The following is a 27,253-nucleotide window of genomic DNA, read 5'->3' as shown; positions in this document are numbered from 1 at the left end:
TATCGAATTGTTCTCGTTTGTCTCTCAAGAACCTTTCGTCGACATTATTTTTAATTATAATTTTATATAAATATGTTATATATATATATATATATACATATATATATATATATACATATATATATATATATAAAAGGATACAAATACACATCAACTTGCTGTATGACCCTTCTCAGTCAGCAGCACAAGTAATTGGAAATTGATTGATTTCACATCTCCAAAGCAGATCCTCTTTATGAATGGAATGTTTATTGTGTTAGCCGTCCTGTGTGTGCAACATGTGTGTCCAATTTGTAGTCAGATTGAGCCCTACATATACAAAATATAGCACACTTAGTGGTAATATTAACTTCCATTCATAAATACTTATAATGGCTTCCTGCACTGTGATTGGCTGAAATTCATTCGAGATTGGTTTTGACTGCTTTCGATACTTGCCAAAATTACTCTTTTGAGAATAATTCTAGTGATCATTACTGAATGAACCTAATACTAGAGCTGTTGTCATGACTGCAAGTAACAATAGTACAACACGGCGGTTGCTATTGCAACCTGACACATCACTGACTTTAGCCTTTAATACATATTGTGTTCACTACACTGCTAAGCTGTATGCATTGTGGAACTATATATAATGTTTGTAAAAATGACTCCTAGATTGCAGGAAATGGCACTTCCCAGGCTTTCCCAGGATGTTGGATTTTCGATGTTATGTGCAAAAGTCAGCATTTGTTAGCAGGGTGGGGTCCGGACCCCCTCAACCCAGTTTAAGGCAGCCCAAATGCCCATGGCAGGAGAAGTGCAGGGGCGAAAGCCCCCGTGCCACCCCGCCCCCCCACCGCCTCCGTGGTCCATGCTATCCTGAGCAATATTGATTCGAAGTTGCTCTGATGTTTTTTCAACAGATCACCAAATCATAATGCAAGTAACCAATACACATATCTATGAATATAATTCTTAATTGAACGTTACCTTCGTACACTGACTTCACTGTACCAGTATAAGCTATCATTGCACGTACGTACGTATTTACATACTATTTCATCAGTTTTCACACTGACTCACCAAGTAATACATGAACCTGTACTATGTATCAGTGTGTTAGGCCTAAACATATATAACCTAGCCACCACCCCCCCCCCAAATATTTCTGTATATTGCTTATGGATCAGCCTACATTTCATCCATACACTCATGTATAGGCCTATCCTGCATACTTTAGTTTGTTAGGCCTGATTAATAGCCTAACCAAGTTGCAATTCGTCTGAAATTGTGACTTTTTGGAAAATGTTAGGGGGTATATTTACCAAGATGTGTTGCAGTCTTTCTTCAGAACACATTGGGTCTGCCTTCGGTATTCAAACTTGTTCAATTACAATGTATGTTCTCTGATTTTGGTACATCCAGTATAGATGAGCACTACACCTGCACATGTGTTAGGTTGCAAGATTGTGATGTAGCCTTACTGGCCATTTGTATTGCACAATTTATTCTGTCTTCAAATATATTGAATACCAGTGATCAAAATTTATAGGAATTTTCACTTGTTAAAAAGACTACTGAATGCCCAAAAATGTATTATGGTTTTTGTTACAAGAATGAATAAATAGAGCAATTTGGTCTGAAGGTTTGAATATTACATATTGCTGAGGGATGTCAGCGAGAAACCCAGGTTATTTTTCAAGTTTTCTGCACCTTTCTCAACATGAATTGGTTGATTTGTCTATAAGTGTATATGGTCACAGTCACAATATGAGGCAGTCACAGTGCAGTATCACCTGCAGAAATCGTGTCAGCCTCTTGCTTTAACTGTGCGGGAATACACAACAACACCGCGGGATTCCCGCAATCCCGCTCCTAATGCCAAACCTGCTTCTGAGTGTTCCAATTAACTTGGTTTTGATCGAGGCCTTTCGTTTTCTTGAGGTCTAACATTGTAATTTAGTGGTTAGTTATGATGCCAATTTTCGTCACTATTTCGTCTTGAAATTCTCTAAAATGTCCCAGAAATGGCTTCTATTGCCACATCATAACTACCGAATAAAGATGTCTTGCTATTTTAAATTCTTCGTGGCCATCTATGTGCCTAATACATGTAATTGAATGCATTCATTGATGACACTTTCACTCCAATCATCTCTCAATTAGATTTTAAAGGTCAAATCACTGTAGCAAACAGAGATTTTGGCGGCCATTTTGTAAAATGGTCGCCAAGGTTGACGTGGGATTTTTTTCGCAATGGCTTCACTTCTGAAAAGTTACTTAGGGTGTCCTCTATCTGTGTGCCAAAACTCATGCTTGTATGAAAAAATGCCATATTGTTACATAATTTGCTGATATCTGCCTAACTATATGGCCACAACTGCATCTGCAGCAAATCGTACCACTCGCCAAAATCCGGACTCACAAACTAGAGAAATTGTTACCGAAGTCATTAACGAGCTCTTTGCAGGAAAACCCTTTAAAGATTTGTTCCATGCTACCATCCAAAGTGTCATACAGATACGACTCAGTCAAATAGAGAAAGAACTGGAAAAAAAAGGAGGGCGTATCTTTGATTTGGAAAACAAAACTGATAATCTAAAATTAGAGAACGATCAACTCAGAACAATCATGACAGCTTGCCAAACAGAGAACGACACAAACAGAATACGGCATAAAGTAAATGAAATAGAACAATACTCCCGACGAAATTGTGTCAAAGTGTTTGGCATAACTGAGACCTTGGAAGAAAACGTCACTCGCAAAATTATGACCCATGCAAAGGAGAAACTCCAAGTAAACCTTCAAACAGAACACATCGGTCGGTGTCACAGAGTCGGGCGAAATCTCATGGACGACCGAGGGGAGTCATTATCAAGTTTAACTTTTATCAAATCAGATCACAATTCCTATACAGTCGTAGAAAATTAAAACACACCGGAATAGTCATCAAGGAGGATCTAACTTATATCAATCAATCCCTGTTAAAGGCAGCCAAGGAGCTGAAATCTACATCTAGTGCCTGGAAAATTGACAGAATGTATCTGTCTCCATTAATAGGGATGGCAGCAGTGTCGTTAAACGAATAAAAAATCTATCGGACCTACAGAAATTGTAATTATCATCACCATATCGCTGATCGCAACGTTATACCACTTTAACCTATCCATTGTTTATAAACAGTACTCAACACAGTTGCGTAACACACTGGAATGTAGTCTTTTGATTATACTGTTGTATGGAATGGTGACACGTCGCTGGAATTGTTTCAGTTATAAACAGTGCTCAACACGGTTGCCTAACACGTACTTAAATGTAGTCCTTTGGTTACACTGTTATATGGAATCGTGACTCATCGCTTGAATTAGTTTATCTCTCAGTTACTGTATGTTTGTAGTAATTTGCATAGTGTTATTTTGCTTTGGTATCCTGTTATATGGAATCGTGACTCATCGCTTGAATTGTTTATCTCTCAGTTACTGTATGTTTGTAGTCATTTGCATAGTGTTATTTTGCTTTGGTATCCTGTTATATGGAATCGTGACTCATCGCTTGTATTGTTTATCTCTCAGTTACTGTATGTTTGTAGTCATTTGCATAGTGTTATTTTGCTCTGGAATTACTGGATTTATTAGTATCGTTAACGTTTTCTTGGTAAGTATTTGTTCTTCTTGTTTAATGTTTAGTATTAATCACACATATATATCATAACAGACCTTCTCAACTCAAACAACATTGACCCTGCTTCTGTTTTGGGTTCTGCTAGGGATTTATCTAGTAAATATATAGATAATGATAAAACTGCTGACTTTTATTCAATAGGTAAAACGAGTGAAACTTTGAACTTTCTCCCCTATAAATATTAGGAGTCTAAGTAAAACTTATGTAGCTTTATTGCAACTTCTTTTTTTCATGCAAGCACAACTTTTCCGTTATTGCTATTTCTGAAACATCGCTGCATGCCACTAGTCCCGTTGATCTATTTGATATACCTGGGTATACTTTTATTAACCGGGACCAAAATTGTTCAACCGGTGGAGGAGTGGCTATGTATGTCAATACTTGATTTACCTTTTCTGTTTATGATGACATCAGCAGTTCTTTAATTGAAAATGTCAATATTACTTGTTTTGAATCCATGATTATTAAATTATGCATCTCTAAAACAAAATCAGTAAGTGTAGGGGTTGTATATCGACCACCCAATCTTAGTATCAATCAATTCATCACCCACATTTTTCATTAGGTAGAAGAGTATTTACCTTACTTTGGCCTCGGCTATGTTTATCAAGCAGACATTTACAGATAAGAGATCGGACAGGACATATATTGGGGAAAATATACCTCATGGCCTAACTTTAGGGTGTCGCTGTATGGATGGGACCTGGAAAATTTTAAAATAAGCACCGTATAAGACCGTATAAAACTCTTGTCCAATAGCTTGCATACTACACAATATCAGTCAACCGAAATTTAAGAACATGCATGTATGATGACAAATTATACTAGCTCAACTGAAAGCTTTTAGTTAAGCTATAGCGATCGTGCGGCTTCTGTCGAAATTCTGTCTCTTTTCGCCAATGGGATTTATTGACTGCCATCTATTCTTACAAAATACGGATGTTATAGTTATCCTTGGATTGCGCAGAACGGGCCAAAGGTCATGTGATCAAAGGTTAAATTGGTATGAAAACTGATTGGTTTCATTGATACATACAGGGCCTTCCCCATTGAGAACATTGGGAGACATGCATCCTCTCTTACCCTACCCCTCCAAACGGGTTACCATTTATAACCCACCAGAGGAAATTCGTATACGCAGATGAAGGAAATGAAAGCACCATTTGCATCTACGCCCGCTTACAGCCCACATATTTTTAGAGGGTGTCCCCCCCCCCCCATCTTGAGCTCCCTACACCCTTATCAATCCGAATTCGTAAAAGAGAGTACAGCCTTTATGGTGTAATGAAAAGCCATATCAATTAATATGAAACTTAAGTTCCATGACTTAAAAAGGGGACGAGCATTTGCATTACCCCTTACACCAAAAAGCTGGCTACGTGCCCACGCGTCTTGGTCTTAGGGACATGACTTTAGGTTGAAAATGTCGCCAACCTTAAGTTTTTTTGCTAAATACTTTTGTTTTTATGCACAACACATAAATGTATAAAGACCTTCTGAATTGCAAATAACTGAAAGAGAAAGCACTCCAGTAAGCTCATCTAGTACACTTTTAATACCGTATGCCTCGCGATTTTAATATAATACGTTTAAACATTCAAACATTTTAGAAGCATTCTTAGCGGTGGACTAAATGACGGTATAGGCTGTTATGTAAACTGTCAATAATGCCTATTGGTCACGGTGAATATCTAACCCCAAAATGTATCTTATATTCTTCTTACGTCTTTCCACAGAGTATTTCGTGCACACAATATTGTGTTCTGTTATAAAATGCTACCATACTTTTGGTTCATTTGGTAAGGAAGAAGTACTGAGAAGTTTTTCTTTCGACTCTGAGGAGAGATACTTTAAATTTGGGCTATGAGTGTGTTATCACCCACAGAAATACAGTAAATACATAGAAGAACATCACAATACTGACTAAACGCTGAAAGAGTGTTTGTAAATTAAGTCTGATGCTAAGATGCTAAACGGCAGCGATTTGTTATGTATCCGTATGAAAGATGTTTTGTGTGTGGCAATATCACTGTAGTCATATTCTACAACCGGGGGCGTAGTGTCTGTCCTCGGAAAGAATTATCTCAATGGGCTCCTTTTTTAAATATTCTGTTTTTAAGTATATTATGAACATGAGAATACATTTATTCTCAAACCATATTTTCCGATGCCTCCTAACTGGAAATGATCCCCCCCCCCCCTCCCCTTTCAATGGGCTTAACTATACACACACAATGCGGTTAAGGGCTCTATGTTCTGCCTACAGGCCGCGTACCCCCTCTCTGTGGATCAAGTCTTATCACTTGTATCACGTGTTGCTTCAACAAGCTAAAATGCAACAACTATTTATTGACGTAACTTCACAGTGTTACTTTGGAATGCGAGAGGTCTCGATAATTAATTTTTAACGAGACACAAGCCTGGGTTCGTTTCCGTAAGGAACACAGACAAATTGACGAGTCTAGAGATTTTAAATGAGAACGTAAACTATAATTAACAATGGAGTCTGAACCAACAACAATAAGTGGTAATTACAAATATATAGAAAATTACTCACAAACTTGACAAGATAGGATACACTTTAAACCACACTGGTCTCTTCCAACGGCGATATCCCTCAGCGGCCACGACCTTGATGACGACGATTCTCGGTCCGTTGTACCGCGAAATTCACTGGTCCTCGACGAAGTTTCTCGTGATCCCAGAAACAGCAGTCACCTCCTTTCCGGCGATGCTCCAAAATAGAAGGCGGACTTCCAGCCACAATCGAGTGAAGCACAAGTCGAACTACTCGCCGACTAAATATTACCAGAGTCAGTCCAAAATCAGCTTTATAGCCACCAACTCCTGGCGTAACGAACTTCCTCAACGGAGACAGAAATTCTTCACCTTCTCCGAAATAAAGACTGGAAAACTGTATTTTCACAGCAAAGTCCTCTTCAAACTTCTGAATGGAAGTGCAGAATCAATCTTGGTATCGATATCTCAATCCTTCAGAAACTACTGGTGGTTGAGCACTGACGATTTATAGTAGAATGGTATAATATGTGTCGTCGCTTGTATTCGTTCAGAAACTGAGAAACTCTCCGATCTGGGCGGGTTTATATACGATTCGCCATGTCAAGAATCCTCCAGATCTTTCTCGATACACCTGAGTAACAACGCGACCCGGTTTCTCTATTCGCGGAAGTCCTTTGCATATCTCACGAACATTCCAGAGAATCCACGAAGATGTGCACAGCTTACACGCGATCTCACGTAAGCCGATGTTAACCCGAGACCAGCGCGTCATCATAAGGAATATACCAGAACAATCGTGTATTGCTCATTACATAAATAACATCATGACGTTAACCCGACCTAATTTCTCAAATATTGATTGTCACGTAGGCAATTAAATACTTTCTACATAATAACATTAGGTTCCTCACTAGCAGTAACTAGCGTTAGGCTACAATGGGCCCTCGTAACAACAGCGACGAAAGTTCTCTGCTTCAACAACAACAGAAGATGCAATAAAGGAAATTGAAGATCGTAAATGTTGACAATGAAATCATGTTGTTTAAAAAGTAAAGAATAAAGACAGTATATTCATTTCAGACAACATTACTTGAACAACAGAATAAGAACACAAAGAACACAATGAAAACAGTATGCTTCCCTGCTGGTGATCGATACAATCTAAGGCTAATCTACACACCTGTGGCCAGTAATTGCTCATGTCGAAGGCATATCAAATTTTCGATAACACAAGCCATACACATACTCACGTTAGTTTATGTGATAGGTGCCCTGTGTGTCATTTTGGTTGGTCAATGTTATCAAATAGATGTTTACCATCAGTAAAGATAGGTTTATCCTAGATATAGTAAAATGTTTATGAATTAAATGTTAAGGTTTAGCCGAGCGGTGTTACGTACAACCCATGACACTTTACACTTTACCTTTGCGTAACATTTCCAGAGTATGAACTTTAATATATCTTAGATCGTACAGTAACTACAGTAACTTAATCAAAGTCCTCCATCCACTTTAAGCAATGTGGTGTGCGCTAGGAGAACCCTTTCTACACAGCGTTTACGATTAGATTTGACGCTAACATGTTTACCTAAAAGTAGCCAATGACATAGCTAGTCGCGATGGCATATACAAGCTAGGTAAGATAATGTCACTACAAACTCCAAATAGATTCATGAAGAATACAAAAATCACAATAAAAGAATCACTCAACATCACTTTCTCCGCCCGCACAATCCAATCAACCTAACCCACAATATAATGCATGATCGGTCCACCAGCAGACACACTAACCCCCTAGCAGGCTGGCCGTCCACATACAAGAGACAGACAGAAAATTCGCCTCCATCTGAATCCGAACTTCTCTTTGCACTGCTGCCACGAATACAGAGCTCTCCCATTAACTCATTCTAAGGTTGATAAAATGAAAATATTCGTCTTAAATGCAAACTCCAGAACATGTATACAGGGAGTTATGCGTGACAAAGAGGTTGCAGAGAGTACATGGCTGGTAACATAAGCTGGTAGCATAAGCATTTGTACAATACAAAAGAAAAAAAGAAGTAGAAAGATGAAACAAAAAGTTATACGTTTTTAAAATTTGATATGTATCTTAGCAAGTGTAGGCAAGTGATTATACAAGATGTTAATTCATAACATTAACTTGCTAAACGTCAGGAAGCAAATGGGGTTAGTGACTGGTATCACGTCAAAACATAATGCAATTTGATATTTTTAACTCATAAACCTGCTCTCTTTGTGGCGAACGTGTCCTTCACAACTTGTGTGAAATGGCTTTACTAAATGTACTCAAGACGGTTGGCTCATTCTCCAATCTCCGCTTTCCGTGACACCATTACAATACGGTGCTAATGGATGACAATCTCATATTTAGTCAACACTGTGTTTATTGCATTTACTTGCCTCTTATATTATAAATCAACGAGAGCAATGGACACATATATGTATATATTTTTTTTTTATCCAGGACTAGTTTTCAATCCAAATCTTGTCATGTCACCTAGTGCATATTAACTAAGACACTTAGAGTATAAATATGAGCACGAATTTCACATTCATGAATACACATGCATCGATATACATTGAGTACGGTATATGTAAGTTCAGTATTCAGCGATCTATTAATTTACACATGTCTGAATAAAGGGTTTTTAACATCTCGATAGGAGAGTAGTCCGGATGTTTAAATGAAATTTTGATACGTCCAATATATTATAAATTTAGAAATGGTAGGCTTGAATCTTTGATACAATTTTTTAAGTGCAGCAAACTTGTTCTTGAAATTAGTAATTTGTGCAACATTAGAGAGTGTATTATTAATGGCACACGATACAATATATCGAAACAATGTACTGTAAGCAGAAGAAACCGGTAACAATGACATCATATTTACAACACAGTATGTAATACAGTTCTGGAATACAAATATGTTATAATCAACTCTTCGACGTCTTATGAGGAGGTATATATCATCATTTCAAACACTAATATGGTGGGTTCGTTGGAAAGAGGTTGTTTTTCAGGTGAAATGCTGCTATGCCAGATCTTCAAATTGATTACATCTCTCAACTGGAAGCTGTCTCGGTATCAGTTTGATAATCTTGGAGCATGTTTGGTTACACCCATCGCTTTTCACTTGCTTCTCTCATCTGTGAATCAAATGAATAACTTCGATTAAAGTAGCCATCAAGCAAAGCATTCGTTAGTTTAACTCTATACGAATAGTATCGAGAAGCGTGCTAACCAATTCCTGTTTACAATGAATGGTATTTTAAATATATAATGTCAGAGAAGGACATACAAACATGTGAGTATAATTATGTCTCTACTTTACCTTTTCAATATAGTGTAGCGTTTCCTGCGTCTCTTGTGATGCATCCAAAGTAATTGTCACTATCATTGCCCTATGGAGCACAATGACAGAAATCAGCATGTGAAAGCTAGCATCAAATAAATTTCAACATTATTCATAAAGTAAAAGCTAAAATTATCTAAAAAGAATAATTAGTTATAACATATACGGAAATTGTTTGAAAAATTTTTGGTTGTGTGTAGCTTTACTCACGTTCGACAAAAATTGTTGGTGATGAGTGGTGTAAGTATCGACATCAATGGGCTATTCTTTTCATTGTTGGTCATTTTTTTTGTTGCGTCTGCTCCATGGAATGTTGCTAAAGATAAGATTCCTGAAAGAAAGGAATCCTTGAAATCTTAATGGTTTGGGAATATAAAGTGAAATAATGATAGTAGTTTCCATGGTAAAAGAGAAGAAAAGAATGCAATTTAGTCTATAAAACCGTGTCCTTTTAGAGTACGATAGAATAATGACAAGAATTGAATATATCAAGTTTTTGAAAGTGTTAATGGGTTATATAAATATTTTAATAATGACAAAATTTTCTAAAATACATCTTATAAATCAATATCAGACGAACTTGAGTAATTTTAGAGTATTTAGTGTTGTGTTCACACCTCTTTCTAGAACAGTAAATTCTCTTTGTTTTCTTAAATGTTTAACAACATCATGAGGCCTATGTTATTATTAGTTAATGGGTGACATAAGTGACACGTTTATTAACTCTGGTAAGCAGTTTTCTTAACCTTAAATTGAGGACAATTTGATTGTATGTGACTTTATTTATCAAAAACTGTAAATACAGATCCTTGATGCTTTAAGCCCGTGGATGATAAGTGTTCATTTCGAATGGGAATCTTTAACACAAAACATGTTTAGATACATTTTTAATGTAGGATATTGTGTTGCCATTATAAGGCGGCAAAAAAAAGGGGTGAAACAACTGACATGGCAGCACAAGTGAACCAGAAAGAAAATTAAGAGAAAAGAAAGGATACATAAACCTAATATGATAGTGAAGCAAAAAGTTGCTAACAGTGAATTTCAAGAAAAACAACACTTCAAAGCACATAGTAAAAAGGAAAGTTTTTATTATGTCTTATCATACCTTGTGAAACTTTCTCTTGGTTTATCGAGATATCCACAGTGATCTGAAATAAATCGGCACGTTTAGTACCAGCAGACATCCCTTCGTTTTCCACAGGGCTTCCTTTAAGTAGATCAAGAGCCTAAGTACGAAATCAATTAAAATATTTAAGAGTTATATATCTCAAATATAACAGAACTTTCTTATAATGAAAAACAGCATCCAGATTAAGGAACATGTAGCATTCATCTCATTTATGTAAGCTTAAAACATTTAATGCTTTTTTATGATATCCAAATATTAAAAGAAGCTGAAGGGGTAGGGATTTCATTAAATTTTCTCCATGCAGGACGTCCCACTTCACCATAAGATTATGGAAGAGTTTTATGTTTTGCTTTTGTTCTTCGGGATAGTTGAATTGGGAGGGAGATGTTTGTTGTACTAAGCTGTATTACCTGTTCTTCAGAAGTGATGCGATATGATACAACTCCAACCTTAAGCCCTTTCACTGTGATTTCAGTTTGCTCCTTTGATTCGCTGCTGCTCATTTCGTAAAACCTGAAGGATTCCTCGCCGTCCTTTAAATAAGTCCCAAGGTGAGTAGCCAATATCTTTACCTGTGTTGACATATGTTAAAAGCGATTATGAACGATTTCAACGGAGGTATATTCTGTGATATGAATTTTATGCATACGGAAATATTAAACGTTTGTTTATTGACTTTGCTCAACCTTCTGCCTTACAGATAATGAGATCTGTGTTGCTCTATATAGTAAAATCAAGTATAGTAGTGTCGCTCAATATAGTAAAATCAATTATATATTAGTAGGTGATATAGTATGATGGGACTTATAACAAAGTGATATTAAGTGATAATATCTAAGGATTAAAAGAAATAAGATTGATGATGTTCTAAAGCATACCAAGAAAATGTTATTTTTTACTTAAAAAAGATAATTCTTACCTCAAATCCCTTCTTCTGTAAATCTTTCTCACACTCGAATATGTTGGCAATAGCTCGTGGAATAATTCCTTGACTTTCATTTGCCGACGAATCATAGTTTGACATGGTAAAAGTCTTACCACTTTTTGGAGTGCCAAATGCAACAATGCATACCATATTTCCATCAACAGCGCTCTGAAAATGTATAGAAAACGTTTTCAAGTAGCCATTCCTAATTAACGTTTCTTAGCATTATCAATCCAAATCCAAGCAATCCAAATATAAATACAACTTATTTCAAAACTATGACAGCAACGGCAAATGTATTTTGTGATTCGATTTGATTTGATAGGATTTGATCTGCTACTATCAGCCTTACACAAAATACAGATAAAAGTACGCGACAACCCTTGGCACAAGTATAAACTTACTATTCTATTATCTGCAAAGAAAAAAATCTACGTGTATGATATGTTTCTATAGAAGTGCAAAATTACCAATTTAAAAAAAATAGACAGTTAGTAAGTGTTAATTAATTGTTCAGAACATTTAGCGTTGGTTTCAGAATTTTTTTGTTGTTGCAATAAACCAAGGACATGAATTACACTAACTAACCTGTACAATATCTTCAAGATGACTAAAGACTTTGTCTTGTTCCTCTTCCGGTGTGAAAATTCTGGTCAATTTAAAGGTCTCTTTCTAAACAGCATAATATATGTTATTTAAGAAAATGCACATCGACAAACATTTTCTACGTTCTCTAAGCAAACTGGAATACGTTGTATAACAATTTTCATACAAGATATATTTATAAATTATTTTATATTCTAGAAAGTATTTCGATAATGTCTAAGATGCAAAGCTTTAATGTTTCACATATAGGACATAATCTAAATAATCTACATGTATACTAGTTTATAAATTTAGAACTAAGAACAATGGAAAAGACCTTAGCAACTTCCTCTTACACTGGTAGCAACTTTAGTTCGTTGTATTGTTTTTTAACCTGTTATCCCAAATGCGTCACTGGGTAATAAAAAGGGCGACTGAAACAGTATACAGAAATGATGTTTTGTAGCCAATGAACATATTTTGAGGTAGCAGTTGTATTATTTTTGTATTTAACTTTGTAGTTTCAAAATCGATCATAGTTTAGGTTTAAATAACTTCGTAAAGTACTAAATGTGAAATTGGTAATTCATAAATGAGTCTTACCATTTCTTTAAGAACCAAGTTTCGCCGAATAATGCTTTCTATACTCTCCTGTCGTTTTTCACCTCTTATACGTAAAAAGATTTGAGGTTCGTCCTAATATATATAAGATAAAGCAGAAAAAACTGGTTGTCATTGGAAGCTCAACTGATGACCACCGATTATATTCATTTTCAAACAATTTCAATTATATATATATATATATATATATGTTTATTCACAAAAAACAAATTAATTGGTTAGCATAGGTTTTTTTTTTTGCCTCTTTAATTATTCACCTGGCATTGCTCTTGCCTTAAAATATAAACTGACCTTTTTGGCAAGAGATTTAGCTCGTTTGCTTCTTTCGGCGAACTCCGTAATAACAGTCTGTAAAAGAGAAATTTACACCAACTTTACTTTTCAAGTATTGTCTGCAACTAATGGGTAGGCCTAAGTATATCCCATTATTAAACAATGTAATATATTGTTTTGTCGCTGCATGAATCGTGATTAACTGATACTACAATTTAACGTGAAATGTAAAATATGTTTCTGATGCAATGCATTGACAACTTTTTGTAATGTATCTTATCCGATTTCGGTATGTCCATTATCGATACGATGCTTTATCAACAACTTTAAAATTTAACTGGAAAACGTTATCACATCTACTTAAAAGTATTAAAGAAAAATAACAATCAAATCATTAAGCATATACAGGAAATACAGACTCAGACATTGTTTACCTTGACACTCCGTGCCAAAGGACTATTAATATTTTTGCATGTACATATCTTTATCAAGTTAGATTAAGTAACAGCTCATTGACCTTCCTAAATGATTAACGCTGTTAATGAAAAAAGCTCCCAAGTTTCGACAAAAATACACAATCGCTTGCGCTTAGTATGTACTCGCACGCATTCCAATTCGGCTAAATTTTATACTGTTTCTTTATCTTCTAACTCGTTAGCTAATGCACTAGCAAAATTGACCAACCCTTTGAAAGACTAGGAGTTCTTACACCTCTCTGGAAAGACCAGAAAGGATAGAAGGTTGTGGTGACTGCAAGATAGTGATGTGCACAGTCCAAAACTCTTGTTATCGTCTCTTAACCTACTTATACCATTAGGTGACACTTAATCAAATTATGTATGTCCTTGAATAGAGAGAACATCTAATCATTTAAGACTATACTAAAACAAACCTAAAACTGGTTATATGTAATAGCGGATCTTCATTAAGGTGAAGCAATCAAACATTTAAAATTAATACGTTACTATTGTCACCCACAAAAAGAATGCAAGTGGCAATGCGACACATTCGCCTAGCGGCTATCCAAAATCAATATGCAATGTAAAAAAGAAATACTCCAACCAACTAATACAGAACAAGTTTTATAAATTCAACTGCTTAAGTGAATATGTATTTATTGAGGAGGAACTTTCTCCTTAAAAGAATAAAAAAAGGAACATGGAAAATAAAGGTTACAGCGCTCTGTAATACTCCTTAAGAACACATATGACTCCTGAATACTTAGATAACCGATTGCTTTGGCGCAATCTTTACCAGAGGATGACATATGCTAGATTTAGCTTAACTACTGAAAAGTTTAAGACTTTCCAAAGTTTTGATACCCCTGGATCTTTTTCAATTGCGAGAGAGCAAACTGGTACGTATAAATTTAGTCTTAATATATATATTTATAGGATATTCTTTTCTCTACAAAAGAATGAGACTACCTCTTCTAGTCTGAAGAGCTTCCCCCCCCCCTTTACATCATGAAATTCTGATTTAACATTTATCTTTAAAAAAAAATGAATTCTGAGTTGTCACTATGACGAATATTGCCTAAAGATGTTGACAATACTTGTTGACACGTGGCTGCTGATATCAGGTTGTGGTAGGTGTTATAGTCGGTGAAAAAAACTATCCTCAAAAGCTTCCGGTCTTCGACTCAATGTGAGGAGAGTGGCAAATGGTGCCAGTTCTTAAACTGTCAGACGAGCTCTGCAATACAGCTATATTTTATCCGGTCAGGTAATGTACTCTCATTCCAACGCTGCCGACAAGCTGCCCTATCCAGAACACTACATATTGAGTGAATCTGGAGTCTCCAGGAAATAATTGTTTTCAGATTCCACAGTTAAATGCCAGTTATAAATTACAGTATACTAGCCCAGGCTTCAATACAGGTATCCTATATATAGGATCCTGTGCCCCATGATATGAAAATCACACTACTGTAGCTCCGTCTTTTTCAGCTAAGAGATATAGCAGGACTCAATGCGATGATGATATTTTGGAGAGTGAATAAAAATCTTATCCAACACTCACTTCACTGGCTGGATGTGATGTCACGCATAATTACTAGTGCATCAATTAGCATAACTTGGCAATACAATACATTGTCATCTTGATTATGTCCTGCCCTGGTAGGTTTCTTTTGTGTGCACTAGCTATGCTATGCTACCATGTACCTTTGTATTATATTAAGTATGCCCTGACCTGGTAATGTTTCTTTTGTATACATACTCAATTATGCTACCTTGTATTTTTGTAGTGAATAGAGGGATTAGGGTTTATGTAAATTGTCCTACATCCCTGGATACTACTTTCCAACAACAACAACCAGCATTGACTAAAGTAAAAGATACTTGAAAAACTTTCTAAAATAAACAGCTGACAGATTGACTTCTTCTGTCATAAACATTCAAATTAACTAAATTATACTATTCTAATGTGACAACTATCTTGCAAGTCTTTTAAAGAAAACCTATCAATTATCATTTCGAAAGTATCAGATTGGAACTAAATGTCAAGTTAATAACATATAGTTAACCAGAGTGGGAGCTTGTTATCTTTAAGCTTTTCTGGCGACTGTTGCTTTCCTTCTCAGAGGTCTATTGACAAAAACAACAAGAACACTATAGCACATACCGATACAAAAGTAACATGAATGAAGAAATATATAGCATTCATTGCAAAATTTATTTTGTTGTCAATACGGAATGAATTTATGTAACTGGTGAAATGGGAATTAATTTCTGCACTCTGGTAAAAATTTCCAAAACATTTTAGTGCTTCTTTATTTCTATTGTTGTTGTTTCGATCTTGGATTGTGCATAGATCGATTGTTTCCTAAATGTTGGTGTTACATCGATATATTCAAGCAAATTGTGATCTGTTTTGTATGGGTGTATAGCAGTGCCTATACTCGTAATTCCTTATTATCAAAACTGATCTTCAAGTCTACTCTTGTATTAAAACTTATTAGCAATGACTCCATAAACAGAGACAGAGAGAAAAAGAGATGCCGTATTACTTACATCTAAAGATTCCCTAAGTTGTTCATTCTCTCGTTTATGCGTCAGCGGGGAAAATATACATAGCACAAGCATGAAACGAAAGCGTCATAGAACGAGTCACGTGTTTCGAGAATTCATTTTCGATGTAAGTGCAATTTATACACGGCTATATTTGGGCAGATTGGTCAATTTGACATGCCAATGTCAAGATTGTACACATCCATAATGTGAGACTTATATTCATCAACAGTCCTCATTTATCTTAAAATAAAGGACTTTCTACAATCAATATTTTGAAGACTCAAGTGAACAATCTTTTAAGTACTGGATGAGGATTCGTCCGTTTATACCGACACCTCTGGTAAGGACTGACAGTTATAATTATTCTTCGTCTGGTATTACTTACATCTAAAGATTTCTGAAGCTGTTCATTCTCTTGTTTTTGCGTCTGCGGGGAAATAAACATAACACACGTGTGAAACGAAAGCGTCATAGAACGAGTCACGTGTTATCAATAATTCATTATCAATTTTAGTTCAATTGTCGACAGCTATATTTGTCAGATTGGTCAATTGACATGAAATTGTCATGGTTTGTACACATCCGAATGGTGAGACTTGTGGATATTCATCCACAGTCCTCATTTATCTTAAAATAAAGGACTTTCTACAATCAACATTTCGAAGACTCACTCAGGTGAACAATCTTTTAAGTACTGGATGAGGATTCGTCCGTTTTTCCCAACACTTCTGTTAAGGTTTGACAATTATAATTATTCTTCAAATGGGAATGTTACTTGACTCTGAAGCATAGTACCGCAGTTTAACGACCTATAGACATTGTGTTTCTTAATTCATAAGCTTAGCAAAAATAACCTGAATTATATTCAAACACTCACTGATATGTACGTAAATAAACTAATGATAATTATGACACTTCTTGAGAATTTGAGAATGATAGAAAACAATAAACAGAAAGAGTTTCCTTGACTTATAAAATACAAATCAGAATCGAGTATAAAGTTTCCAAGTACCTCGTTTAGTACCTGTGTCTCTTCCCCTTCGCTTGGATTTTTAGAAAGAAGAAAAAACAGTTACACGTATATGAAGCAGTGATATATAAAATGATAAACAATAATTTGTTCCTACAAAGTGTTTTGGAAGTTATTTTTGTCTCACACTTAAGTAGAGCTTCATGTATAGTTGTACTTTCCGAGAAAAAAAAAAGTAATATCATATATTTTTGAAGCAAGTTTTCCTTTCGTAGCGTGATACGATTTCATTTTTGTTAGTTGTGGCAAAATAATTTTAGTCTAAGTGCGTGTTCTAGTTAATTTCAAACTAATTTAAAGTTCAGTCTTCGATTTATTGGAGTGAAACAGAAGAAGGATCCTTTTTGTTAATGTGCGCAATGGGTAGTTGTTCGTCACTCCCTCGTTATGTAAACCCAGGTAGACATTCTTTCAAATCGTTCGCCGTATGCATGGCATAGGTATCGTATTATTCACCTTTAACGTGTAATAGGCCGACTAAATTGGGTATATTTCAGGAAATAATGAAAAATCATGAACTTACGTAATTGGATTTTCCTTTTTAGATTGATCTAGTTATGAAGAAATACCGTATATTGAAGGTAAGTTTTAACAATAAGACATAACGTAAAGTGTCCACAAATACATGAAAAGATGAAAAGTGTCGCACAAACATCGCTGTTTCTAGAACTATTGGAACTAGAAATTTGGGTACGCATTAATTTTACATAAATAAGTTAACATAAACAAAATAAAAAGAATAACAAACTAAGTATTTGTTACTTTGATTTAAAAAGTATTTGAGCACAATATTTGTAAATGATCTAGTCTCTTGACAAGAACCCCTGCCCCACCCCCCCCCCCAAAAAAAACAAGCGGGCAAAAACCTAAACAAATAAAAGACTTGCAACAAATAACTTGCGAACAAGCTTGTAACCGTATAGATTCACTCCTAGATGCCAGGGAACGATTTATATGAGCATGGAACTATACTGATACATTATTAATGAATTTATTCACAAACCTTTGTATTTTTTGAGTAGAATTACCACCAAGCAGATCGCTATAATGACAAATGCAACGATAAACACGATGCTCATTAGCATCCACGTCGATGTGAGGGCCTCTGTTGCTGGACCTGCATTAAATGAGGTAAATTTTACATGACGCATGGGTTATCTGAAGGATAGACACCAAGAAACTGTATGGATATTGTAGCGGAAAGCTACGACTTTTCCTTAGTGAGATACGTTTCGCTCCCTCAGGAGTAACATCTGTTGCGCTCCGCGGAGGTAACGAGAGATGTTTATCCGGAACAGGAACTGATTACGTAATTTTGCTATATCGATGTATTCCCGTGACTGGCATAGGCAGGCACGGCGGTGGGTGTGTGAGTCGATCCCATTGGTCGCAACTCACCGTAGTTATATATACAAGTAGTCCCTGATTGGTCTAAGCCTTTTTTACAGTTTATGTACGGACGTGTGTAAACGGGGGTTATTTCCGGGGTATTTAATGCAGGGTTCTTTCGTAAATGAGTGAGTCAGAGGGTCGGAGAGTCGGTCGAGTGCAAGACGAGGAACTTTCCTTCCGGCGGCTCGTGGTAAAGCCTTTGATATTTGCTAAGTCCAAACAAATGTGTTTAAGCATTTTAGAGTGCCCACATCTCTGTGCTGCCCGAGTCCAGCGGATTGCCCGACACCTGCGCTGCCCGAGTCCAGCGGATTGCCCGACACCTGCGCTGCCCGAGTCAAGCGGAATGCCCGAAGCCTGTGCTGCCCGACACCGGTGGATTGCAGACGTCTAGACTGCCCGACCCTTGCGCAGCCCAGTCTAACTTAGCCATGTCTATCATTGGGTTGTGCCCGACCCCAGTGCGTTATATTGGGCAAATGTAAATATTGTATTATACGCTGTAGATGTAGAACGAGATGAGAAATTATACTTTTATTAATCTTACAACTCTGGTGTCTGCCTCCTGATTTAGAGTTAATCTGTACCCGTCCCCCATCTACCTCCCCTACCCTCCTCCAGTTGGTTTCGAGACAGGTTTTACACTACCAGACGTTGGCGGCGTTACATTGGTGGCAACGGTGGGATTCTAGTGCCTATCTGGTAGTCTGGACCGAGTCGAGATGTCTGGGACTAACCCTTTTGAACAGTCTGTGGTGAATGAGCCGGCTACGTGGTCACTTCCGGACGAGAACATCCCTGATGTGGATGAATTCGATCCTCTGAACGTGCCAGTTAGACCGAGATCATGTGGAGGGCCGATACAAACGACGAAATATCAAGACGAGCCTGGCTGGGGAGATAAAGGGGACGGCGACAGGTTGGCTGACTTTCTTGTGGGTCCAGAGGCTCTGAGGGACGAAAACCGTCGCCCGACGGTAGGCAAATCGTATGAATTGGCCGACGAACGTGGTGAAGCTTGGGGAGACGAAGACCGCCGTCCGTTGATGAACCAGGGATACAAGAGGACAGCTAGAGAGGATGCCCTGGAGGCGAGTAGATGGCAACCACGGGGTGGCCCAAGGGAACAAATGGTAATGCAGCAGCCGACAGAGGCATATGAAAGCGCTCCGGCCTACGACCGGGGGCGTTTTAGAACAAACAAATTGCGACCAGGTATGAGACCAGGGTATCCATGGCGGGAGGAAGGGAATAATCGAAGGTTGTCTATGAGCAATGATGAAAAAAATCAGTCGGCAAAGAATGTGGCACCCGCAGTATGAGCCCCAGGCCCCCAATTTGAGTGTTTCTAGGGTAACAGCGCCCTCATTTAATGGCTCAACACCCTGGGAGGATTACATAGTTCAGTTTGAGCTAATATCAGAACTAAACGGTTGGGATGAGAGAACAAGGGCGTTACAACTAGCGGCAAGCCTGAGGGGCCCAGCACAGGCTGTCCTTGCTGATCTTGATGCATCGAAGAGAAGAAGATTTGAATCTCTCACGGATGCGCTCGAACAAAGATTCGGGAGAGCTAACCAGACAGAACTATTCAGAACGCTCTTACGTAACAGGACCCGACAACAGGGGGAGAGTATTCCAGAACTGGCCCATGATATACAGCGACTTCTCTCCCGTGCTTACCCTAATGCCTCTATTGAGATGAAGGAGACCCTATCAAAAGAGTTCTTTATAGATGCCATAAGCGACCGTGACATCAGATGGAAGATATATCAGTCAAGACCCAAGACCCTGGAGGAAGCAGTGAGCATTGCAGCCGAGCTGGAGGCCTTCACCCTCTCCGAACAGAGGAAGGACACCCAGAAGAGGGCTGTAGTAAGAGTTGTATCAGAGAAGACAGAAGGTCAGGAAAACAAGTGTGGTGCGATAGATGATATTAGTAAAACACTAGCGACAGCAATGACCGAAGGATTTTCCGAACTTACTAAACAGCTACAGAAACTGCTCTTAGTGAACAACACAAATGTGTCAAAGGAAGGCCAAGAAAGGCGGAAAACTATCAAATGCTGGAACTGTGGAGAGATGGGCCATATTCGGAGGAACTGCCCTTCCCCCCTGAAATATGTTATCCCTGCAGAGGAGACAAAGAAACAGGAAAACGAGGAGAAGTCGGTCTTGTAGGGCAAAGATCGACTAGTCCACATGGTAAGCCCGTCAATGTACCACTCTCATGGAAGAGGTTGCGGTCTGTAGGTGCGAGAGGTTTGTACGTACAGGGAGAGCTAGAGGGTGTCAAAGTGAGTTTACTTGTCGACACCGGAGCTGACCTGACGGTAGTGCGAACGGGATTCTTTGAGCAATTGTCCGCCAAAAAGACTTTGGAGCTCAAGGATGTATCTCTCGACATGGCTGTTGCAGACGGTAGACCCCTCGCGTTCTCGGGGTGTGGTAGTCTCCAGTTGAAAGTAGGTAGCTTTGCAGTAGAGCATGAGATCTGGGTAGCAGACATCGATGTCGATGCACTTTTGGGTTACGATTTCCTTCAGAGGTATAACTGTACCATTGACGCTGGGAAAGGGGAGCTGACCATTAGAGGTATACAACATGACAACATCGAAAAGAATTTCGATGGTTGTAGGGTTGTGATAGCTAAAACGGTAGTGATCCCCCAGGAAAGCGAGAAAATGGTAGCAGCGAGAATTCCAAGAATGGCTGGAGTCGAGGTACCTGCTGTAGTGGAGTGTAACGAAAGGTTTACCGAAAGACATGGTGTGATGGTTGCCAAGATACTCGTAGACCCCTCAAATGAGCTGGTACCGCTGAGACTGATGAACCCGTCGAACCGACCTATTACACTGTATGAGGGAACACTCGTAGGTGAATGCTACTCTGCAGAAGTAATAGAAAACAATCCGTCTGTGGGCTGTAGAACCCTGCAAGGAAGAAATAGGGGTGATGGTGTACCGCCTACTGGGCCTACTCAGTTGACAGAACCTTTAGAGGAGCTTGCATTGCGAAGTTGTACTGAATTAACCGAGGCGCAAGCCGGTGAAGTCAGGAAATGCCTTGCAGCCAATGCCGATGTTTTTGCTAGATCAAAAGAGGACCTCGGACGAACAGACCTGGTGCAACATCAGATTAACACATGGGCGGCAAGACCAATTCGCCAAGCGCCACGTAGACTCCCGATACACCGTAAGGGTGAGGCTCGAATAGAAGTGGAGAGAATGCTTGACCATGACATTATCGAGCCTTCGATGAGTGCTTGGGCGTCACCGATAGTACTAGTGAAAAAGAAAGACGGCTCCACTAGGTTCTGTGTCGATTACAGGAAGCTAAATGACGTAACCGAGAAGGACTCGTACCCCCTACCCCGAATTGACGACACCCTAGACACTCTTTCCGGGGCAAAGTGGTTTTCAACGCTCGATCTGGCGAGCGGGTACTGGCAGGTTGAGGTTCACGAACGCGACCGTCCAAAAACTGCTTTCGTTACCGGAAGTGGTCTATTCCAGTTTAAGGTGCTTCCGTTTGGACTTTGTAACGCCCCGGCGACGTTCGAGAGACTTATGGAGAGGGTGTTAAAGGGTCTGCAGTGGCAAACGTGTTTGCTGTATCTTGATGACGTCATCGTATATGGAGACTCCTTCGAGAAAACTCTTAAACGACTTGCTGGCGTTTTTCAAAGGCTTCGTGAGGCGAAACTAAAGCTCAACCCGAAAAAGTGTAATCTTTTCCTAAGGGAGGTCAACTACCTAGGACATGTCGTTTCAAGCGAAGGAATCGCCCCTGACCCTGAGAAAGTCCGGTGTGTACTAGAGTGGCCTACTCCCTGTTCCACTACGGAAGTGCGTAGTTTCGTCGGGTTATGTTCATACTATCGCCGATTTGTAAAGGGATTCTCCCATATTTGCGCACCTTTGTTTCGCCTAACTGAAAAAAAAAGGCCATAGAAGATGCGAATAGACCGATGGTGGGTAATAACGACGACAGACAACCAAAGGAGAGGATTTCAACGGTGGTACTCCAGGATGGGAGGATCTACGTAACTGTAGAGAAATTTTAAAGACAACCAACCCTTCAGCGAAACGAACTTTCAGTTACTTTGTAAATAATTTCTTTCTATTCTATATACCGGAGAGAACATTCTATATACATGGTTTCGTAACCTGTAATTTTCTGTGGACGCTTATTCCGTTTTGAATGATTAGCGAAATTATCGCCGGGAACGAAGTTAACCAGACCCATCACGGAAAATTGTTTCAAAACGTTGTTTCTTTGTATGGACACATGTATTCTCGTTACTTAAATTTATTTTTACTTGGACAACATTTGTGTCACAGCATTTTGTTTTTGTTTATTGAACAAAAGTGGATAATTATGTGCTTTTTGAACGGACACTTCGTATTTTTATGTTTAACATTTTACTTACGGACCCTCTTTCACTACCTTCTTTATGTTCTTATCAAACGTAAGTTGATTTTCTTTTCATGCTTATTTCGTGCTATTTTTGGTAAACAATGTACTGTAACTAGGAGTTACTCAAGCTGAAACGATTGGTTCTTAAACTCATACGTTCTTGCCCTCACTTTACATTGTAAATTAAGTGATTTGTTTTAAGAGGAACCAATTTTTAATTAATTGTTGTATTGTTAGTTAGTTTTTGGGTATAGAAAATGCGAGGACGCATTTGTAGCTCGGGTGGGGGAAATGTAGCGGAAAGCTACGACTTTTCCTTAGTGAGATACGTTTCGCTCCCTCAGGAGTAACATCTGTTGCGCTCCGCGGAGGTAACGAGAGATGTTTATCCGGAACAGGAACTGATTACGTAATTTTGCTATATCGATGTATTCCCGTGACTGGCATAGGCAGGCACGGCGGTGGGTGTGTGAGTCGATCCCATTGGTCGCAACTCACCGTAGTTATATATACAAGTAGTCCCTGATTGGTCTAAGCCTTTTTTACAGTTTATGTACGGACGTGTGTAAACGGGGGTTATTTCCGGGGTATTTAATGCAGGGTTCTTTCGTAAATGAGTGAGTCAGAGGGTCGGAGAGTCGGTCGAGTGCAAGACGAGGAACTTTCCTTCCGGCGGCTCGTGGTAAAGCCTTTGATATTTGCTAAGTCCAAACAAATGTGTTTAAGCATTTTAGAGTGCCCACATCTCTGTGCTGCCCGAGTCCAGCGGATTGCCCGACACCTGCGCTGCCCGAGTCCAGCGGATTGCCCGACACCTGCGCTGCCCGAGTCAAGCGGAATGCCCGAAGCCTGTGCTGCCCGACACCGGTGGATTGCAGACGTCTAGACTGCCCGACCCTTGCGCAGCCCAGTCTAACTTAGCCATGTCTATCATTGGGTTGTGCCCGACCCCAGTGCGTTATATTGGGCAAATGTAAATATTGTATTATACGCTGTAGATGTAGAACGAGATGAGAAATTATACTTTTATTAATCTTACAACTCTGGTGTCTGCCTCCTGATTTAGAGTTAATCTGTACCCGTCCCCCATCTACCTCCCCTACCCTCCTCAGGTTGGTTTCGAGACAGGTTTTACACTACCAGACGTTGGCGGCGTTACAATATAATAGCACAATCGCAATACTGCAATTTAGGACATTTGATGCAATGTTTGCATATAATAAGAACTGAGTGCAATATAGCAAAGAAAGCTTTAAAGGCATTGAAGACTCGCCCCAAACCTTGTGCCGTGCTCTGAAAAAGTTAATTTTCCGTTGCTTGCAAATGACGTTTTCTTCTTGTCGCTACAAAATGCAGACAGTAATGAAACGTGATAACTTGTTATCTTTTATCTAGACCTGAGATGTCCATCGCTGCTATGCACACTGTGTTGTGGGTATTGACCGTAGCTGTATGTATTCACTGTACACTAGTGTATAATTACCAACAGTAGCAAACTGTGTGTGTATTTTCTGGGATCGATGGTGATGTCTAACACTTCTGTTATACCTCATTCGAAACTAGGTCAGATTACCGGCATGAGACGTTTCTTTGTGCGCGAGTCTTCACACCCTTTAAAGAGGCAAGGAAACATATTTGCAAAGGGACTCGTACCTAGAGGTGACCAGGCGATAAGTCTTGGGTTTTAACAAACGAATTCCACAGTTTTATGCATAGTAATAACCAAGCGATGGTCCTCTACATTTTGTAAATTTGTCATGGAGCGACTGATTCGAATCTGTCGGGATTGCAATGGAAGTTGGTTGAGTTACGAACGAAAAACGATTAGAATTTTCTTATTGAAGTTTAAATTAGTGACATGATGCTCTCTTTATACTTACTTTCTGTTTCGTCCGTGAGTTCAATAAGTATATGCTGTGACTCCATTGCTTCACCGTAAGCCTCACAAATGAGTATTGAAGGACTTTCATCGTTAACCGAAAAAGTGCTGGATACGTTAAATGAGTCGTCATCATTTGTCATTGTTTTTTCATAGCTTTCAAGTTCTATGGAATTGTTGAGCCATCTCAACCTTAGTTGTGACGAAACGAAAGCAGCTTCACAAGTCAGTGAGCCAACTTTTGTATGCAATCTGCAATTTGAATTTGACTCACATCCTGCGATTCCAAACGTGGAACCATTGCGAAAAGCTATAGGAAATAAATGGTATGTTAAAATGTTATCTTTATATGATTTAATATGCAAATATTTATATTTATATAAGTAAAGAATTCATATTAAATTTCTTAACTTGAAACAAACGTGGATTTAGTATGTGTTAGCTCGGAGCTAAGTTATGCATGTACTTTGATCGATCACTCGATAGACGATGTTGTATCTCGATCGGTAATTTCATTATATATGTTTTTATGGAAATTGTGCTCATCTAATCGTGCTATTTAACAAACCTACTTACCTTTTAAAAACACAGCGACGCTGCTATAGTATTTAGATGATTCAGTTGCTACACGACAGTGATAATTCCCCTCGTCAGTGTAGGTCATACGATAAATTACCAAAGTACCGTCTTCAAGAACTGTGTGCTTCCCGAACGTTTCATTAGCAAATTTGTTCGATTTGTCATGAATAAATGTTGCCAAAGGTTTACTGTCTTGAAAAGTTTTACCAATTTTCCAGAAGTATGCTTGGGACTCTCCTCGTATAATGCATGGAATGTGGCCTGTCTCTCCCTTTTCGAAAACAAACATTTGTAAGCTACGGGTACAGGCGAAATTTCCTGTAAAACAAATCGACGAAACTTAAATGTTTGTAAAAATAAATTAGCCAAAAGTGATTGAAAGATAGAACATTTATGAGTAGGGAATATATGTATGCTTTTTGTTGGGTAGGAGGGCGGTGAAGAGGGGGGGGGGGGGAGGAGTGCGTCCGAATTTCAAAACTTTTCTACGCCTCTTTGTACGGGCATACTAAAAAACAGTCTTGATTAGTTTCTTATTGAAGCTAACGTTTATTCAATTTTTTAATTATATTCTTTCTGCTAATTGCCTGTCATGTTACGCTTTTGATGAGATTGGGTAAGGTCCACCATGGACATTGAGATACTTACCCGTCAATATGACTGTAAAAAGAGCTATTGTAATCTTCAACGGTGCCATGGTTAAAGATCTGTGACCAAACAGAAGATATTCATATTGTATATTATATTTATATTTAAAAAAGAGGTTCAAGAACACGACATTTTGCAATGAAAGATCCTTCACTACTTTCAAAAGCAAAGTCAGTAATGATGAAAACTTACCTAAGGCTGACATATTTTTTCAAAGATATTTGCAATTTGATCTTTCTGTACAAAATGTTCTACTATATTACCTAATCAGGCTTATTGAACTGAAAATACATGCTAGGGACAATGATCAATTTTAAGGATTGTTTCTTTATTATTTCAATCTCCAGTCATCTATATACAATCAATACTTCACTGTGTGAAGAAGTATTAACTGTAATACTATCCTATCATCGAATTGGCTTATTGGAAATAATAAGATTTAAATATGTAAAAGAAGAAATATGTCATACCTTGTGTTACAGGAGGAAAATCGGGAACAGTTGACGATAGCTCATGGAAAATATTCATAAAACCTATTTGTTTATTTCGTTCCAACAGCATTTTCGTCGCCATGTTGTGCTACTTTACACTGGCACTGCAACGTCTAGAGGCAACTGCACATTTTGAACCTAAGTAAATTATTGTCCATACTTCATGAAGGTACAAAGTACAAAGCATAAATTTCTTAAACAGTCTATTGTCGAACAACATGATATCGTCAAGAAACACTAACGCATGGATCAAAGTTCGATATTATTGTACAAATAACAAAATGAAAGAGATTTCAAGCAACAAAATAGAATCCCACTCAACTTACTGTGTAATAAACTGGTACTATAAATGTGACACAGTCAGCCATTATACTATACCTCTATGTTTTCTTTGCTGCTTAACTGTATCCTTACAAATTTAGAAGACTACTCCTAAAACCATGTAACCTTTTATTTTCCGTCGATGTATACATTTTCCTGTAGTCCTGTGTTCGATGAAATTAATGTTGTTTCAAAGTTACAACAAATACTTTCCGGTCGTCATATCAACCATATTTACTATATGGAGCTGCAATGTGGTTAATCAGTGATATTTCCAATGCGTCCCTTTAAAGTGAATTATTATTGCTCAAAGTGAATGCCTTGACCTAAATATAAGTAACGATCCCATATTTTTTCATGGGTTTCTAATTAATTATTTCTTCGGGTG

General features: G+C 38.1%; 2 protein-coding genes across 2 annotated transcripts in view; both read right to left on the bottom strand.

The window, feature by feature from the left end:
* Window positions 1-7,895: 7,895 nt before the first annotated feature.
* LOC139977396 (uncharacterized) overlaps window positions 7,896-27,253 on the bottom strand; it is a 55,543-nt gene continuing 36,185 nt past the window's right edge. Inside the window, exons 8-17 of the mRNA XM_071986692.1 lie at window positions 16,107-16,149; window positions 13,111-13,167; window positions 12,802-12,894; window positions 12,202-12,285; window positions 11,608-11,781; window positions 11,099-11,260; window positions 10,665-10,785; window positions 9,767-9,887; window positions 9,536-9,605; window positions 7,896-8,090 (exon numbers count right to left, since the gene is read on the bottom strand). Of these exons, the coding sequence (XP_071842793.1) occupies window positions 7,896-8,090; window positions 9,536-9,605; window positions 9,767-9,887; window positions 10,665-10,785; window positions 11,099-11,260; window positions 11,608-11,781; window positions 12,202-12,285; window positions 12,802-12,894; window positions 13,111-13,167; window positions 16,107-16,149 (1,120 nt within the window). The remainder of the gene's footprint in view (window positions 8,091-9,535; window positions 9,606-9,766; window positions 9,888-10,664; window positions 10,786-11,098; window positions 11,261-11,607; window positions 11,782-12,201; window positions 12,286-12,801; window positions 12,895-13,110; window positions 13,168-16,106; window positions 16,150-27,253) is intronic.
* On the bottom strand, window positions 16,387-26,679 carry LOC139977281 (uncharacterized). The gene is made up of 8 exons (XM_071986567.1): window positions 26,524-26,679; window positions 26,054-26,112; window positions 25,403-25,723; window positions 24,828-25,136; window positions 18,140-18,253; window positions 17,660-17,687; window positions 17,119-17,149; window positions 16,387-16,533 (listed from the first exon to the last, which is right to left on the bottom strand). The coding sequence occupies exons 2-8, from the start codon at window positions 26,100-26,102 to the stop codon at window positions 16,387-16,389; spliced, it is 999 nt and encodes a 332-aa protein (XP_071842668.1). The 5' UTR covers window positions 26,103-26,112; window positions 26,524-26,679.

Source organism: Apostichopus japonicus, chromosome 12, assembly GCF_037975245.1.
Source record: "Apostichopus japonicus isolate 1M-3 chromosome 12, ASM3797524v1, whole genome shotgun sequence".
Taxonomy (NCBI): Eukaryota; Metazoa; Echinodermata; class Holothuroidea; order Aspidochirotida; family Stichopodidae; genus Apostichopus; species Apostichopus japonicus.
Note: the sequence above shows the minus strand (reverse complement) of the source record. Positions and strands in the feature narration are given on the sequence as shown.